The sequence below is a fragment of the Diplotaxodon limnothrissa genome, linkage group LG9 (assembly GCF_057381915.1).
Source record: "Diplotaxodon limnothrissa isolate DT_005_m linkage group LG9, D_limnothrissa_male_GT1.1, whole genome shotgun sequence".
NCBI lineage: Eukaryota > Metazoa > Chordata > Actinopteri > Cichliformes > Cichlidae > Diplotaxodon > Diplotaxodon limnothrissa.
The window spans coordinates 35,442,122-35,458,605 of NC_140604.1; the positions used below are offsets into that span (position 1 = coordinate 35,442,122).

General features: G+C 43.2%; 1 protein-coding gene across 3 annotated transcripts; it reads left to right on the forward strand.

Moving 5' to 3' along the window:
- The first annotated feature begins 9,643 nt into the window (after nt 1–9,643).
- LOC146626025 (uncharacterized) lies at nt 9,644–16,177 on the forward strand. Of its 3 annotated transcripts, none has more exons than XM_085363163.1 (14): nt 9,644–9,766; nt 10,366–10,571; nt 10,755–10,898; nt 11,471–11,609; nt 11,689–12,433; nt 12,906–13,047; nt 13,172–13,315; nt 13,398–13,460; nt 13,698–13,756; nt 14,139–14,329; nt 14,416–14,816; nt 15,090–15,189; nt 15,681–15,882; nt 15,975–16,177. In XM_085363163.1, the coding sequence occupies exons 1-14, from the start codon at nt 9,644–9,646 to the stop codon at nt 16,115–16,117; spliced, it is 2,802 nt and encodes a 933-aa protein (XP_085219289.1). In that variant the 3' UTR covers nt 16,118–16,177. The 3 variants fall into 3 exon arrangements, with proteins under 3 accessions (XP_085219289.1, XP_085219290.1, XP_085219292.1); XM_085363164.1 differs by lacking the exon at nt 13,398–13,460 and having other exon boundaries at nt 11,689–12,046; nt 12,167–12,433; nt 15,681–15,876; XM_085363166.1 differs by lacking the exon at nt 13,398–13,460 and having other exon boundaries at nt 11,689–11,979; nt 12,385–12,433; nt 15,681–15,876.
- The last annotated feature ends 307 nt before the right edge of the window (nt 16,178–16,484 follow it).

A 16,484-nucleotide genomic window follows, 5' to 3' on the forward strand; every position in this document is an offset into this window, starting at 1 on the left:
TACAGGCAGAAACATGGGTGTGCCATGGGCTCCCCAGTTTCACCCAATTTGTACATGGAAGAAGTGGAAAAGAGGGCTTTGCTATCCTACCCTGGAACAACACCAAGTCATTGGTTCAGGTATGTGGATGACACCTGGGTGAAAATCAAATCTCAGGACGTGCCACATTTCACGGATCACATTAACTCAGTGGACCGACACATCAAATTCACCAGGGAGGATATGAACAGTGGCAGGTTAGCCTTCTTAGACTGTGAGATTGCCATCAGTAATGGGGGACATCTAAAAGCTGACGTGTACCGTAAACCTACACATACGGATCAGTATTTAAGGTTTGACTCTCATCATCCACTGGAGCACAAACTGGGCGTCATCAGGACGCTACAACACAGAGCGAACACCATCCCCACAGACACAGCAGCCAGGGAGGCATCCATCCATTTTCTGCTGTTTAACCAGGGCTAGGTCATGCAGTCAGCAGTTAAGGCAGACAAGCCCAGACCTCCCTCTTCCTGGCCATTTCCTACTGGGAGCACACCAGACGATTTACTCTATCAAGTGTGTCCTGTGTCTGCTCTGGAGCCTCTTCCCCTTTGGGACATGCTGAGAACACCTCAGCTTGGAGATACTCAGGAGAAATCCTGATCAGATGCCCAAACCGCCTCACCGGCTCCTAGTGATGCCCACGAGTAGCAGCTCAACAATGAGCCCCTCATGCTGTCAGCCCAGCCATGGTTTTTGTGAGGTTTCTGGTTATTTTATGAGAGTGTTTAGTTCTTGGCTTTCTACTGTCAGTGTAGAGCTTTAGTCTCATTATTGTTTCTATGATGTTTTTCCTGCCACTCTGAAGTCTCTTGAGTTTTTTCATGTTTTGATATTTATTAGTCTGGCCTCCTTAGTGTCCACTAAATATTGATTAATTATTCCACCAGGCATTCATTATTATTATTAGTAGTAGTATTAGTATTATTATCATCAGTTTTTGTTTATTTAAAGACATTTATACCATGTTCCCTGCTTTTTAGAAACTTGCTTCTATGAGCCTGGCCTGTATTATCTGATTTTAAACTGATCTACATGAATGCATATGAACAAAAACAAAAAAAGAGTAAACAATAGAAAATGAAACTATTCAATGCCACTGATCCAGACAGATGAACTCACAGCAACTGAAACAAACACACACAGGATAAGAGAGAAACAAAAAGTTAAATACCTGCTTTATTTGCACAGCACCATTATGTCATGAGAGCATTACACAATGTACAAAAAGAGCCGTGTTGTTTCCAAATACCATTTGACTGAAGGAACCAAATTGAGTTGTCGAGGGCAGTGAGAAGCTACAAATGCCTTGACCAGTGTTGTCTGCAGGTGGAACCTTTGGCCTGACTTGGTGGAGAGGAGGACAAAGACGAGGGGGGGGGGGAGCGGGTGAAAGAAGTCCAGGCCCTTGTAGCAGAGGTCAGGGGCACCTGAAGGGTGAGGTGCATGAGTTCAAAATTTACAGCAACTTCTTGGAAAAGCAAGACATTCTGGTAAGAGAAAGAGAGGATCAAAAAGCGAAATACCTCTGCTTTGTTTGCACGGCACCATTGTGCAATGAAGCGGTGCCAAAAAGAGCCGTGCTGTTTTTCTGAATGCCATTTGACTGAAGAAACAAAACTATTAAATGTCTGACAACTGATATCACAATAAAAAAAATCTAAAAACTGAAATAAAATCCCAACGGAGAACTTACAAACATAGAAAGGCGCTGCAGAGACTGAAATGCTGTGAGGCAGAGCTAATTACTGAGCCAGGATTCTACACCTATTACTATTACATCCACATGACTGTAAGTTAGTTACAAAGCACAGTGTTTTATCCTGAGGTCATTGTCCATCTGGACTCGCTGATTCTTTATTCTGTTGTGTTTCTATGTAAAACACACAAAGATTCAGAGACCAAACTACGATATGATACATTTGAAATCCTGTGCTATACAAATACAGGTATCTGTACTGTGACACAATAAAAAAATAAGCTGTAGCAACACTGGCCAGTGCAATGGCAGTCTTCATATCCCTGTATGTGATGTGTGTAAGACCTAGGCAGAGGAACAGGAAGTAGCTCAGACTGGAAGGAAAACCAGATGCAGTGTGTGACCTTTGCTGTGGGTGGCACTTGAACATGCTGTGTGGAACTGAGACGGTCCAACGGTTATAAGAATTTGCTGGCAAACCATGAATGATGAATAATGAAGTGGGTGAAGTAAGAGATTGGATGGAGACATGGAGCAGGTAAAAGTGAGAAGCCTAGACAGCTCCCGCATGAAGGCAGTAGACAGGACAAGCTGAGAAAATTAAACTGGGCAGAGCCTCTGTTCGCATTCAATTTTGGTCCCAGCATTAAAGGTTATTAATGTATTAATGTACTAACTTAAACCAAACATTAAAACACTTTCTAAGGCATCTTAAATATTAATTATTAAATATTCCACCAGGTGTTTCTTTTATTTGCTAATTTTATCATTTCTTTTTACATTAAGACCCTGTTCCCTCTTTGTTTAGAAGCTGGGCTGTGCGCCACCCTGTATTTTGGTCATCTGATTTTAAACTGTTCTACATGTATGCATATGATTGAAAAATGAAACTAAAACTATGCAGTGCAACTGCAAACAAAAAGCAAAATACCTCTGCTTTGTTTGCACAGAGCATTGTGTGATCGAAAGAGTTGCAAAAAAAGAGCCGTGTTGTTTACCTGAAGGCCATTTGACTGATCAAACCAAATTATTAAATGTCTGAGAACCAATGTTCCCTCTAATGTTTCCTGTGTCACACACAAACTCCCTGAGCGAACCCTTGGACACTGTGAGCGACATTAGACGTGTGCACTGTGGTCACGCCAGCATCGAATCCATCCAAGTTACATGTTTATTAAAATAATCAAATTACAGCATTTCTGTTAGACTACTTTTCATTAACTGCTTTAGCCCACTCACAATGAAAATCTTTAAAAAAAATCTTGTTCATGACCTGTGTAGCATGTTAACACTATTGGAAGTAAAAATAACTTGAACTCCAATTTTGAAAACACAACTTTCTTTCTTTCTTTCTTTCTTTCTTTCTTTCTTTCTTTCTTTCTTTCTTTCTTTCTTTCTTTCTTTCTTTCTTTCTTTCTTTTTTATAAAAATCTGACTGTATTATGAGTCTGTGGTCTGGGAGAGAGTCTGTAACTCTGTCTGCAAAATACAGGATATAATGACCAATGTTGGGCAATTAATTATATAGTTACTTCTTCAAAAAAGTAACTGAGTTTTGCAAACAACAAAGTTTTGCAGCTGTTTACCTAAAAATGCAGCCAAGGTGTTTTTAAATAAACATTTCAAACTGTTTATAGAACAATCAGCTGTTCTGCATCAAATCTGATGCCACACAAATTATTTGTGCCCCTCCAAAAAATATTTCTGTCCACTATGAGATGAAGGAGAACAACAGCCTGATACCTGCAGGCCTGACAGCAGCAGATGTGTCACTGCTGTAACACCTGTAACACTCAGCAGGCACCTCATTGTTCTGACACACACAACAACTACTGACTACACTACACACTCACTACACACTAACTACACACTAACTACACAAGATTTGCGCTAAACGTCGCAAATCTCTCACATCTCAAAACACGCCGTCACTCCTAAAACTTCCCCCTTCCTATAAAACTAAATGCCATGTTGCCATACCATTTTTTGATTGGTCGACATGGTACATTTTTCCACCAATAGGAAAGGCTGGGTTTTTTTTGGTGTTGTCTTTGCTCACAGGCTTTCGAGCGTTTTCCTTATAAAACGCTGTTTGTACCGTTTCTTCCTGCAGTAAATATAAACAACGACAGTATTCAGGAAGAAAAACAAACATTGCAGATATTTTATCATAACTCTGGTTTTACGTGGCCGATCAACACAATTTAAAAACTGGTATAAAGTCCACACTTTTCCCGTCAGTTGTTCCGTCTGTCCTGCTCACATCTCCAATGGTTGTACACGCTGTCATTAACGTGGCTTCACTCCACATCAGCCGCTTTGCTAGCTAGTGATGTGCGGATCGATCCTGAAATATCGATTTCTCCGATACCAGTCATTTATGTTCTAGAATCGATTCTCACATTAAAATATCGATATTTTAGTAATTTAGGGTAAATTTGTAGTTTATCATTAACAGGAACACAGTGGAAAGAAACTATAACATTCGGATTGTCTACATTCAGAATCAGAATCAGAATCAGAATACTTTATTGATCCCTGGGGGAAATTATTTTTTGTTACAGTGCTCCATTTTAAACCAACATTAAGACAAGACAGACAATACGCTAACTAAGAATAGTACAATATATACATATATATACATACATACATACATAAGTCACTTATAAATAAATATTTGGAAAAGAAACATGTGTAGTTGTAGCAGCAAACAGTGTGTTAAGTGGATGCGTTGTACAGGGAGATGGCCACAGGCAGGAATGATTTCCTGTGTCGTTCAGTGGTGCATCATGGGTAATCTCAGTCTCTCACTGAACGAGCTCCTGTGACTGACCAACATGTCATGGAGTGGGTGGGAGGTGTTATCCAACATTGTCTTTATCTTGGACAGCATCCGCCTCTCCGACACCACCTTGAGGGAGTCCAGCTCCATCCCCACAACATTGCTGGCCTTACGGATCAGTTTATTAAGTCTGTTGGCATCTGCGACCCTCAGCCTGCTCCCCCAGCATGCAACAGCATAGAGGATCGCACTGGCCACAACAGACTCATAGAAAATCCTCAGCATTTTCTGGCAGATGTTGAAGGACCTCAGTCGCCTCAAAAAATAGAGACGACTCTGGCCCTTCCTGTAAAGTGCTGTGGTGTTTTTAGCCCAGTCCAGTTTATTGTCAATGTGAACTCCAAGGTATTTATAGTCCTCCACAATGTCAACACTGACCCCCTGGATTGAAACAGGGGTCAAGTGTTTCCTGGTCTTCCTGAAGTCCACGATCAGTTCCTTGGTCTTTGCCACGTTGAGCTGCAGATGATTCTGCTCACACCACATGACAAAGGAGTCGACCACAGCCCGGTACTCTGTCTCATCATCCCTGCTGATGCATCCAACCACCGCAGAGTCATCAGAAAACTTCTGAAGATGGCAGGTCTCTGTGCAGTGGCTGAAGTCTGTGGTGTAGAGGGTGAAGAGGAAGGGGGAGAGGACAGTCCCTTGTGGTGCCCCTGTGTTGCTGATCACCTTGTCAGACACACACTGTGGGAGACGTACATATTGTGGTCTTCCTGTCAGGTAATCAACAATCCAGGACACCAGAGAAGCATCCACCTGCATCGCTGCTAACTTATCACCCAGGAGGGTCGGCCTGATGGTGTTGAAAGCACTGGAAAAGTCAAAAAACATGACCCTCACAGTGCTCGCCGGCTGGTCCAGATGGGTGTACACGATTGAGCAGGTAGATGATGGCGTCCTCAGTTCCGAGACGAGGCTGATAAGCGAACTGAAGGGGATCCAGGTGTGGTCTTACTATGGGTCGCAGCTGGTCCAGGATGAGCCTTTCCAGGGTCTTCATGATGTGGGAGGTCAGTGCCACGGGCCTGTAATCCTGGGGGCCACTGGGACGAGGCGTCTTTGGTACAGGGACGAGGCATGATGTCTTCCACATCACCGGGACCCTCTGCAGACTCAGACTCAGCATAAACAGTTTATGAAAGACTCCACACAGCTGGGGGGCACAGGTCTTGAGGACAAGGGGACTCACTCTGTCTGGTCCAGCAGACTTGCCTGAGTGAAGTCTCCTCATTTGCATCTCAACCTGGTATTGAGTGAAGGTGATGGGTGGGGGAGGGGTGTCAGGAATCTCACAGGAGGCAACATGTGAAGAGAGAGGCTGGCACAGTGGTGTGGCTCTGGATTCCAGGCTGACTGCAGGTGAGGTTGTGGGGGTGGGAGCAGACACTGTGGTGTCGAATCTATTGAAAAACAGATTCAACTCGTCGGCTCTATTCTCACCTCCCTCAGCTCCCCTGCTGTTGGTTGGCCTGAATCCAGTGATGGTCTTCATGCCCCTCCACACCTCTCTCATGCTGTTCTGCTGGAGTTTCCACTCCAGCTTCCTCCTGTAATTGTCCTTAGCCTCTCTGATCTTGTCCTTTAGTAACACCTGGATCTTCCTCACCTCCTCTTTGTTGCCCCCTCTGAAAGTCCTCTTCTTGTTGTTGAGGAGGGCTTTGATGTCCTTAGTCACCCACGGCTTGTTATTTGGGTAACAATGAACAGTCTGAGCTGGAACAATGGAGTCGGTGCAGAAAGTTATGTAGTCTGTGATACACTCAGTAAGCCCATTGATGTCCTCGGCGTGAGGCTCACAGAGTGTTTCCCAGTCGGTCACCTCGAAACAGCCCTGTAGTTCCGCTATTGCCTCCTCTGACCACCTCCTAACAGTCCTGGTGGTCACAGGTTCCCTCCTCACAATTGGCACATAGCGGGGGGTGAGGTGAATCAGGTTATGATCTGACCTACCAAGTGGGGGGAGGGAGGAGGAGCTGTATGCATCCTTGACGTTAGCATACAGTAAGTCTAAAGTTTTCTCTCCCCTGGTGGGACAGTCCACATATTGTTTGAATGTTGGTGTATTGTCCAGTGATACATGGTTGAAGTCACCCGAGATCACAATAAAGGCACTCTGGTGCTGAGTCTGTAGCCGAGCTATGGCAGAGTGGATAGTGTCACATGCAGCTGTGGGGTTAGCAGAGGGGGGAACATAGACAGCCACCAAGATGACGTGAGAGAATTCCCTGGGTAAATAATACGGCCTGAGTCCAACAGCACACAGTTCAGTGTCCGGGCAACAAATCCTTTCTTTGATTGTTATGTTGGCAGGGTTACACCACCGGTTGTTAACTAGAACAGCAAGCCCACCTCCTTTACGCTTACCGCTAGCGATGCTGTCCCTGTCCGCCCGAACAGTGTGGAAGCCTTCCACGGAAGCATTCTCATCGGGAATGTCCTGGTGCATCCATGATTCGGTGAAACACATCAGGCTACACTCTCGGTATTCCCTCTGACTCCGTACCAGTGCTGAGAGCTCATCGATTTTAATTGCCAACAATCTCACATTTCCCATCACGATAGACGGCAGACACGGTTTAAACCTCCTCCTCGCTTCGAGCCTCCGCTGTCTCACCGTCACCTTTTTTCTTCTCTTCTGTCCTTGACCTCTGCATCCCCGATGTGTTTTCCTCCAAATTTCAGCTGGTACTTCTGCGGGCCTGGCCAGCGAGCCGGCTGGCATCAGGGCGATCAGCTGATCTCTGGAGTAAACAGTCCGTGCGTGTAGGAGATGTGCCGCGGTCCTTGATAAAAGTAAGAGTTCCACGGCCACCAGAAGAACAAAAACTCTCTCAATCCACATGATTGAGTAAGAGATAGAAAACGGAGGAAAATACAAGTCAGAAAAAAAAAAGAATACGTAAGAAAAAAGAGCTAAACTAAGAGAAAAGCAGGAGCGACTGTAACAGGCTGCACGCTGGTTGGCGCATGCGCACTAACTCAAAGGAACTACTTCCTCTTCCGCCTTTCATAGTCATGTGCGAAATACGGCTGTGCAAATGTCTCGCAGCCCCTTGGCGTGCGCACTCACAACAATGGCTGAATGTAATTGTGCGGACGTATTTTACCTCCACAAACAGCTGAGACGTGGTTTGCGATACATGTGGCAAAAACGTGAGGTGTTGTAGCCATACTTGCCAACCTTGAGACATCAGAATTAGGGAGACATTAAAAAGGGCTGTTGGGGGGGGGGGGGTGATAAATACATTTTACAGTGTTTATTTATCGGAAAAAATACGTTAAATGCCACCGTTATTATTGGCCGGCCCGGAAACAGCGGGGGTGTCCAAATTCAGAGGCTGCTTCCACCTGAGGACCCGGCCTTCGCGGTCTAAAGAAAGCCGGGTAGTACGTCACAAGCTCCCTCAGTGGAGTGAAACTCTGCCGTCTGCTCCTTGCTATCTAAAATATAACAGGACACTGACGTAAACTCTCGACCGTCTCACACTTTGCTTAATTCATTTTCTGTTTGATATTTATTCAGCTGTGTGAATCCCTCGGGAACCCTCCATCGGGATTAATAAAGTTAAATTTAATCTAATCTAATAACTTTAATCTCAGCCAAACAGATCTACTCAAGAACAAATAAAACACTGAAAAAGCCAAACAATAACATTTTTAAGTTATCAAAGTGACTTATATATCATGTTTAACCCGAGTAGCGAAATACTGCGGGGGTTTGAAGACGATGTGTCAGTGTCATGAATCGCTGTGCGGCAGGCAGGAGTTGGACCCAAAATGCAGGCACTCAGGTACAAGGTTTAAACACAACGAACTCAGCTTTAGTGCTGGCAGGGGAAAGTCATACAGAAGCAAACTAAAGTAAACTGGAAAATGCCAAACTAAACACACAGGGAGACCCACACAGCATGAGAGACAACACTGACTCAGAGAAACGCAGGGTTTAAATACACTGGGAAGTAACGCGGGGAATGAGACACAGAAGGAGGGCACAGCTGGGAGAAATCAGGACTGACGAGACAAGGAAGCAAAGCAGGATACATTCACATAAGACACAGACCTTCAAAGTAAAACAGGAAGTATAACACAGAGACGCACACTTGACTCGGTGCAGACAGCAACTAAGAAACACAGAGACATAAACCATAAGGCAGAGGACTCTAAGAACCAAAATACACAGAGGGAAATACTCAGCTTGGAACACAAGGAACTAGACTCGAGGGAGTAACGAAAGACCAACCATGAGAACATAATTCACAATACAGAGTGACAGAAAACACGAGAAACTCAAACATGCAAAGACACAGACGTACACTGAACAGAGTGTATGTCTGTACAAAATACAAGAATCACAAAGACCTAAAAACGCTGGGTCAGGAGACCCAGGACCCTGACAGTCGGTCGGCTCAGATATTTGAAGTTTACACTTCAAACATTCTTCAAGCATTTTCACCTGAAAATATGTTAAAAGTTATTTTGCGACCCAGAAAGAGAAATAAGACTAATATTAAAACTAAGTAGCTGCCGCCATTGTTGGAAACTGGAATTGGTTGGGCCGCGCTATGAATTCTGCAATATGGTTTTTCAATTTTGTTGTCCAGGTGGAAATTCGGGAGAATGGTGGCTCCGGGATTCTCCCGGAAAAATCGGGAGGGTTGGCATGTATGGTTGTGGCAACATCACTAACCTTGTCAAAAACCTCAGAGTAAATCACATCACAGAATATGAGGCGCGTATGTTGAGGCGAACTGAAGAGGAGGACAGGGACAGGTGGATTAAACTGGTTTTCAGGCGTAACCCTGTGTTTACGAGATAACAATAACACGGTCTGTGTGCCAGGAATCAGATAAGTTAGGTTTCATTTACTCATTTACAGTATCTATTTTTTTAAACAGGTGTGTTTTCCTGCTCAGACCAGTTTTGCAGCTCCTATTGTTCTCTCACATAGCGTGCATGCCACTAGACTTGGCAGGACTGTGCCCTGCTTCGTATATAAAGATGCTGCAGGTGGATGTGAGCAGCATCTCTGGAGACAGGGGTGGGTTTGGAGGATCATGGCGTCCACACTGATGCTCCTGCTTCAGCTGCTCCTGGTCTCACTGGTGTCTGCTTCTCATTTTTTTGGGGGAACCACGACCTACACCTACAAAGGAAGAAACCCTGATGGCTCATTTAATGTGAGATACACAACGTTTAACTGTACTTAATAATAATGACAGATAATAAGTGAAGCTGTGACAGAACAGGAATCTCCTCTTTTCACACTGATTATTCTGACTTTTATTTCCTTCTGTGCACAGGTCTGATTATTCTGATAGAAGAAACAGAAAATGAAGTTAAAAATGTAAAAGGTGTCGCTTCTTAACTTATCCATATATCTTGAAACACATTATTATTTTTAAACGCACGAGTGCACACATGTTGTCTTTTATAAAAGTTTAAACAAATAGTTAACTTTTTAAAAAAACTGAATAAAACTAATAAAAGTCCGTTGTCACATAGTTGTTACTGAAAGATGCTCCTCAAAAAATGTATTATTTATTAGTAGTAGTATTGGTAGTTGTAGTAGTTGTAATAGTATTGTGTGTTTCACTTTCTTCACCTCTAAATCCAGAGTGCCTTGACTAATCAATGGCTGCAGACGTGGCTTCCATGACCAACACTTGTTGTGTTAAAATTGTGATCACATGATCAAACACAGATACAGAACCTTCTTCTTGCAGATAACATGGAGTGACAAACTAAAATCTGACTGAGTTGCTTGTATGTTTTAAAGGTGGAAATTCGGGACAGGGACACCTATGATGGATGTTACTACTCCCTCGGCTGGTATTGTTCCAGTGGATACTGTGGCTACACCTCCAGAAGTCAGAGAGGCAGACTGGACAGCAGCACCAGTGCTCCACTCTATAACAGACAATGGTGTGAAACTGAAACCGTCACCACGCGGGTCGTCCCGAGCAACAGACCTTTTGAAATGCGGTGAGCATTTTTCATTTTAAGTATGAAGATACTGTTGATGTGCTTCATTGTGTGTAATTATTGGTTATTAATTTTTATTAATTATTATTCATCTAAAGTCACCACAGTCATTAAATCTGTCTGATATTATGATAAAACAAGAGCTTGGTGGGTGGATGACTTTGTTATTTCCAAACAAACCAGGGCAGCGAGCTGCTGCTGGATATACACACGGACCTATTACTGGAGCCATTCATGGTACTTGAACACTCTTGTGGATTTGGGAGAAAGATCCGACACTGGAAAACCAAACAGATCACCAGAAGTTGCCATCCTACCTTTCCTCAGGTAAGCTTCCTGAAGTTTGATTTCTCTCACTGGGCCCACGTGCTCATTTCAGATTTGACAGCATTTTTAGTAGATAAAGGCGAAAACATGAGCTGAGCTGCGGTTTGGGGAAGGCCTCGAAGGGGACTGGTGGCGGCTACCAGGCCTGGCAGATCCCCATGTACTAAGCAGAAGTGAAGAATGGAAAGAATTGAAAGAATTAAAAAAGGAGAGGTAGGGTGGGGCACAAAAACAAACATGCATTAGAACTGGAAGGGGTGTGTTTGGAGGCGAGGTCCAGCTCCTGAAATTCAGATAATTTATCTCCAATTAAACTATGAGCCTCTGAACAGCAGAATTTGAAAATGTCATCATGTGGTAAAACCTGCTTCTCTGAAAAAGGAAAACAAGAAGTTCTTGTTTTTTATCAACTAGCAGACAAATTAATTTTAGTTTTCATTCTATTGTCTACATATTTTTCTTTCTACCTTCTTGATCAGTTTTACAAGATAATACAAGATAATCATGCCAGTGCTTGACTCATGTTACTGTGTGAGACACTGACAGAGACTTTGTTAATGTGTTTATTGAAGAGTTCCTGAAAACTGCCCACGGACATACAAGCTGATGTCCTTTGATCCTGATAGAGACAAAGTCAGATGCAGATATGGAAATCCAGGAAGTGCAGAGTGCTACGGCTGCACCCAACATTCAGGCTTCCACTTACACCAGGTTAGCTGATGTTCTAATGCACTGTACAATAACTCACTTGTGGTTTTTCCCTTTTAACTCCAAAATGTCCCACTGTCAGGACTCCTGCACGTTACATTACCAATACACTAATGCTGACCCCAGGGTGAATGCATTTGAGTTGGTGGTGGAGGATTTCCCACAAGGACACATCAGTCTGAGATACTCCGATGGATCCCAGTCCTCCAGGTCTCCTCTGTCCGCAAGAAGGAAACGATCTGCCACCATGTATCCAACAACTACATACCCCCCCACTACCACATCATGGTGGTGGTGGTCAACTACAGCCACTCCTACTACAACTACAGCCGTTCCTACTACAACTACAGCTGCCCGCACTACAACTACAGCCGTTCCTACTACAACTACAGCTGCCCGCACTACAACTACAGCCGTTCCTACTACAACTACAGCTGCCCGCACTACAACTACAGCCGTTCCTACTACAACTACAGCCGTTCCTACTACAACTACAGCTGCCCGCACTACAACTACAGCCGTTCCTACTACAACTACAGCTGCCCGCACTACAACTACAGCCGTTCCTACTACAACTACAGCTGCCCGCACTACAACTACAGCCGTTCCTACTACAACTACAGCCGTTCCTACTACAACTACAGCTGCCCGCACTACAACTACAGCTGCGCCCACTACAACTACAACAGCCCGCACTACAACTACAGCTGCGCCCACTACAACTACAACAGCCCGCACTACCACACCATGGTGGTGGACTACGGGCAGACCGCTGCAGGCGACCTCTCCTCCCCTCAGTAAACTACCGTTGCAGTTCTCTTTCGTTGGTAAGGCCCATTGTTGTCTCAGTGTTTGATGATGTGATGATGCAGCACACTCCGCTCTGCTCTGTTCTCAGCATGTTGCTGCTTTCATGACTCTGCACATGAAGACAGTGGTAACTGTGGTAGAAACAGCTGATCACAACAGACCTTTAAGACTTTTTATATATTCAGTTACCTACATTTATATATTTTTTTAAATATTTTAAGCGTGTATTCTCCTTATTGTGTTTATTTGTTACATTTATTATTTTTTCCCAAATAACTTGTAAAATGTACTCATTTACTCATGTGACCCACAGTTTATCTTAAAAACTTAATATTAGTTTTACCTGTTTGCACTGAATTCTTCAGCAGCCCAAGAACCAAACTCCACTTCACGTGTTTGTTTAAAGCCTTAAACTTTTGCTATGCAGACAGCTGCTTCTTCCTGTTTGGTAATGGATGCTTATTTGTTACTACTCTAACTGTACTCCAGTGGATCCACCTGCTCCTTCATGCCAGGAGGGACTATACTTGCCCCAGTTTGTGCACCCAACACCTGCACACAGACAGCGCATTCATGCAGAGGTCAACAAAGAGGTGGAGATCAGAATCAAAGCACAGGCTTCATATGCAGCGTGAGTGAGACAAAGCTTGATTAAGGAGGCCTGATGGCAGCGAAGCATTATTATCACTTCAGCAGGAAAGCTCAGCTCAGCATTAATGAGCTAATCCTTGTTTCCTTCTGTGGTTTTCTTACAGAATACAAGATATCATCATGAGCGGGCCAATGAATATGACCAAGCACAGAACCACACATAATGAGTTTGTGCTTCGGTGGACGCCGTTCTCCAGCGATCTGGGAGATTATTTCCCAGTGTGCTTTGCTGTTGAATCGGCGACAGGGTTAGCCTCGGTTTCATTCCTTTAAACACAGAAATAGTTTGGGAGAGCAAAGTCATGATTGGACTCTTTGTGGGTTTTTCAGGTCAGCAGTGACCAGTTTTCCAGGCAATACCCACTCTCATAACCACGGCACCCCGACTTCACAGTAAGTGACTTTTTGTTGTTTTTAGTGCTTTAAAAAAATGGATTTTCTGTCTAGGTGTGAGAAGTTTAAATAAATGTGCTTTTGGAATAAATAATGCCACTATGAACAAATGATAAAATGAAGCTCTCCTCATTTGACCTTAAGCTTTACAATTTCAAGAGTATTTGAAGAAATAATAAAAAGGAAAATTATTTAAGTCACACATTAAGTCAACTTATCATCGTTCTGTCTCTTCAGGTCCGGCGTCTATCAGTCCGAGATGAGGTGTGTCATCTTGAAAGTTGGAACAGAGGAAAGTGAGTCTAAAGTTGTCTTTGATATCAAAATTAAAAAAAAAATAAAAAAAATAAAAAACAAAATAAATAACTAAAAATCAAAATAGAAAATATGTCAACTTTTTGGACATATTCTCAATTTTCTATTGTCAATATTTTTTTTTTAGACTTAACTCATTCTTTTTATTGTTAATATTCTAACTTTTTGACAATTGAAGTTGGAGAGTTTTGACATATTTCTGGCAACATTAAAATAAACTGAAATTGTAAATCTTTAAATCTGTTGTGTTGGATTGCATTAGGTTTAGCTTAATAAAGAGTCCTTTGAATGGGTATCATAAGGTAAATTCTAAGTCTGTATGTTTTCTTACATCATATTTTATATGTTTTTAACTTGTTTCAGTTAAAACCAACGTGATCTGCACTAAGTCTGAAATGAGAGTAGAGGTGGAGAAATCGTCCCTCCGTGGACTCCGTGAGGATCACCTGCGTCTCAGTGAGCCCAGCAACACCCTCTGCAGCCTGGAGAGATACTCCAACAGCACTCACATCATCGGCGTCATCCCTCTCAATGCTTGTGGCACTCAGATCGAGGTAACCAGAGCTCCTTTGTATCTATTCTGTTGTTGTTGGTTTAGATATCAGAACGAGGACTGACAGAGTGATGTTTGACTCTGCAGGAAGACGAGGAACATCTCATTTTCAAGAATGAAATCACCACAGTGGATGACAGCGGAGCTCTGATCACCAGGAAACATAACCTGGAAGTAGAGTTCTACTGTCAGTACCCCAAAAAGGGGAACGTGTCACTGGGCTTCACAGCACACAGGACGATGGTGGAAGTGTTTGATAAAGGCTTCGGCACGTTCACCTACCAGTTTGAGTTTTACCCCAACAACCAGTTCAGAAGCATCATTGATCCCAGTTCGTACCCTCTGGAGTACGACGTAGGGCAGAAGATTTACATGGAGATAGATGCGTCCTCCATAGTCAACGACACCGAGATGTTTGTGGAGTCCTGCAGAGCCTCACCGTACGACAACCCCAATTCCCAGCCAACCTACTCCATCATTGAAGACGGGTACGCATGTGCTGATGGAAGTGAAGTGTATATTATTTAGGGCACATCAGTTACCTCAACATTTGATAATTTGGCCAAGTTTGATACGAAAACCCACCATTGGATCAATATATAAAAGAAAAGAAGGAAACCCAGAGTTTTACCAAAGTTTTCTCTTTTCTTTGATTCTGAAATGCTGTAGAAACCCTGTGATGTCTCTGCTTCTGTAGCAGCTTTGATTGTAAGACATGGAGTTACAGCAGCTGTGTCGTCTTTGTGCTCGGCTCTGATTAGGTGCCCCGTGGACCCAACTGTGATGATCCATGAGACCGACAACAAGAGACAGTTTAGATTCTGCATCGAGGCCTTCAAGTTCATCGGTTTGCACGATCAGGTAAAGAACTGTAGATATCTAGAAGCTCCAATTTCTAAAAGCACTAATAAATATGCCCAATTTTAGTCTCATTTTAAAGGTATTTATTTCGTTTTTAGTTGCTTTTTTAAACTTTTCTTAGAGTTCTCTTATGTGCTTGTGGTGGAAAACTATTTCCACTACTCGTCAGTCAATGTCATATTAGTTTTGAGACTCTTAATATTTGGTAAATGTATAAAAATGGCTCAAATTCCTGAACAAATGATGCAATACTGCTGCTGAACTGCTTCATTTATCTTCATTGTTTTGATTTTAAATCCATTGTAGTAGTCTACAGATTTACAATAACAAACTGTGCAGAAACACATGAAGTTAATTAGGCTGTGACATTTGTGCTTTCTCCTTGGCTGGGACGGAGAAGCAAAGGTTTGACTGCAGCTCTGCTCTTGTTCCACTAGAGGGGGCAACTGTACATCTGCTGATATACTGACAGTGTGTCCTGTTTCACTCAGGTATACATCAGCTGTTCAGTAATGATGTGTGAAGCAGGGAATCCCAACAGCAGGTGCTCACAGGGATGCATCAACTCCACATCAAACAATCACCACCACTCCCACCGCCGAAAGAGGGACTCTGCCATCCAGACTGCAGCGCACTTCGTTTCCCAGGGTCCTCTGCGTTTGAAGAGGTCAGCAGACACCAGCATGAGTGCAGGTATGGAAACACAAAGTGCTTCTTAACATTAGCTTCTTTGTTTGACTTTCACTAAAGTGTGAACAATGCTGAGGTTCTATTGTGGTCTTCAGGGAACAACCTGAACCTGAACCTGAACCTGGTCTTCATCGCTGGATGTCTTCTTGCTGCTGTTGCCATGATCTGTGGAGTGCTCCTGTACAGGGCCAAAATGTCAAAGGTCAAATACCAGCGTTTGGCCTCGAGTGAAAATTAAGACAGCAGTGTAATCAGAATACCAGTTCCTGCATTACTTTTCAATGAACCTCATTTTGCTGTCAGAGTTTCGGTGTTTGTGTATCTGCTCATGTTTAAATCAATCATGAATTTAATTCTTTATAATTCAGCTTCATTTGTGTAGCGTGAACTCACAACAACAGTCACCTCAATTAGCTTTATGATGTAGGGCACAGTCCCAGCTGTTACAGCTGTATTTGTGTTTGCCAGCTTTAAGAGAAAACAGACATAAAACAGACTTTGAAAGATGAATCTTTGGATTGTTGTTCAGTCGTGCAGCTTTACAGCAGCTTTTCTTTTTATATGTTAGAGTGTGATTCACAGAAAGTGTTACTGTTGATGTGTGC

Coding starts and splice junctions, on each gene's coding strand:
- LOC146626025 (XM_085363163.1), top strand. CDS start 9,644: ATGGCGTCCACACTGATGCTCCTGCTTCAGCTGCTCCTGGTCTCACTG. Junction 9,767..10,365: donor ACCCTGATGGCTCATTTAAT/GTGAGATACACA, acceptor TATGTTTTAAAG/GTGGAAATTCGGGACAGGGA. Junction 11,610..11,688: donor CAGGCTTCCACTTACACCAG/GTTAGCTGATGT, acceptor TCCCACTGTCAG/GACTCCTGCACGTTACATTA.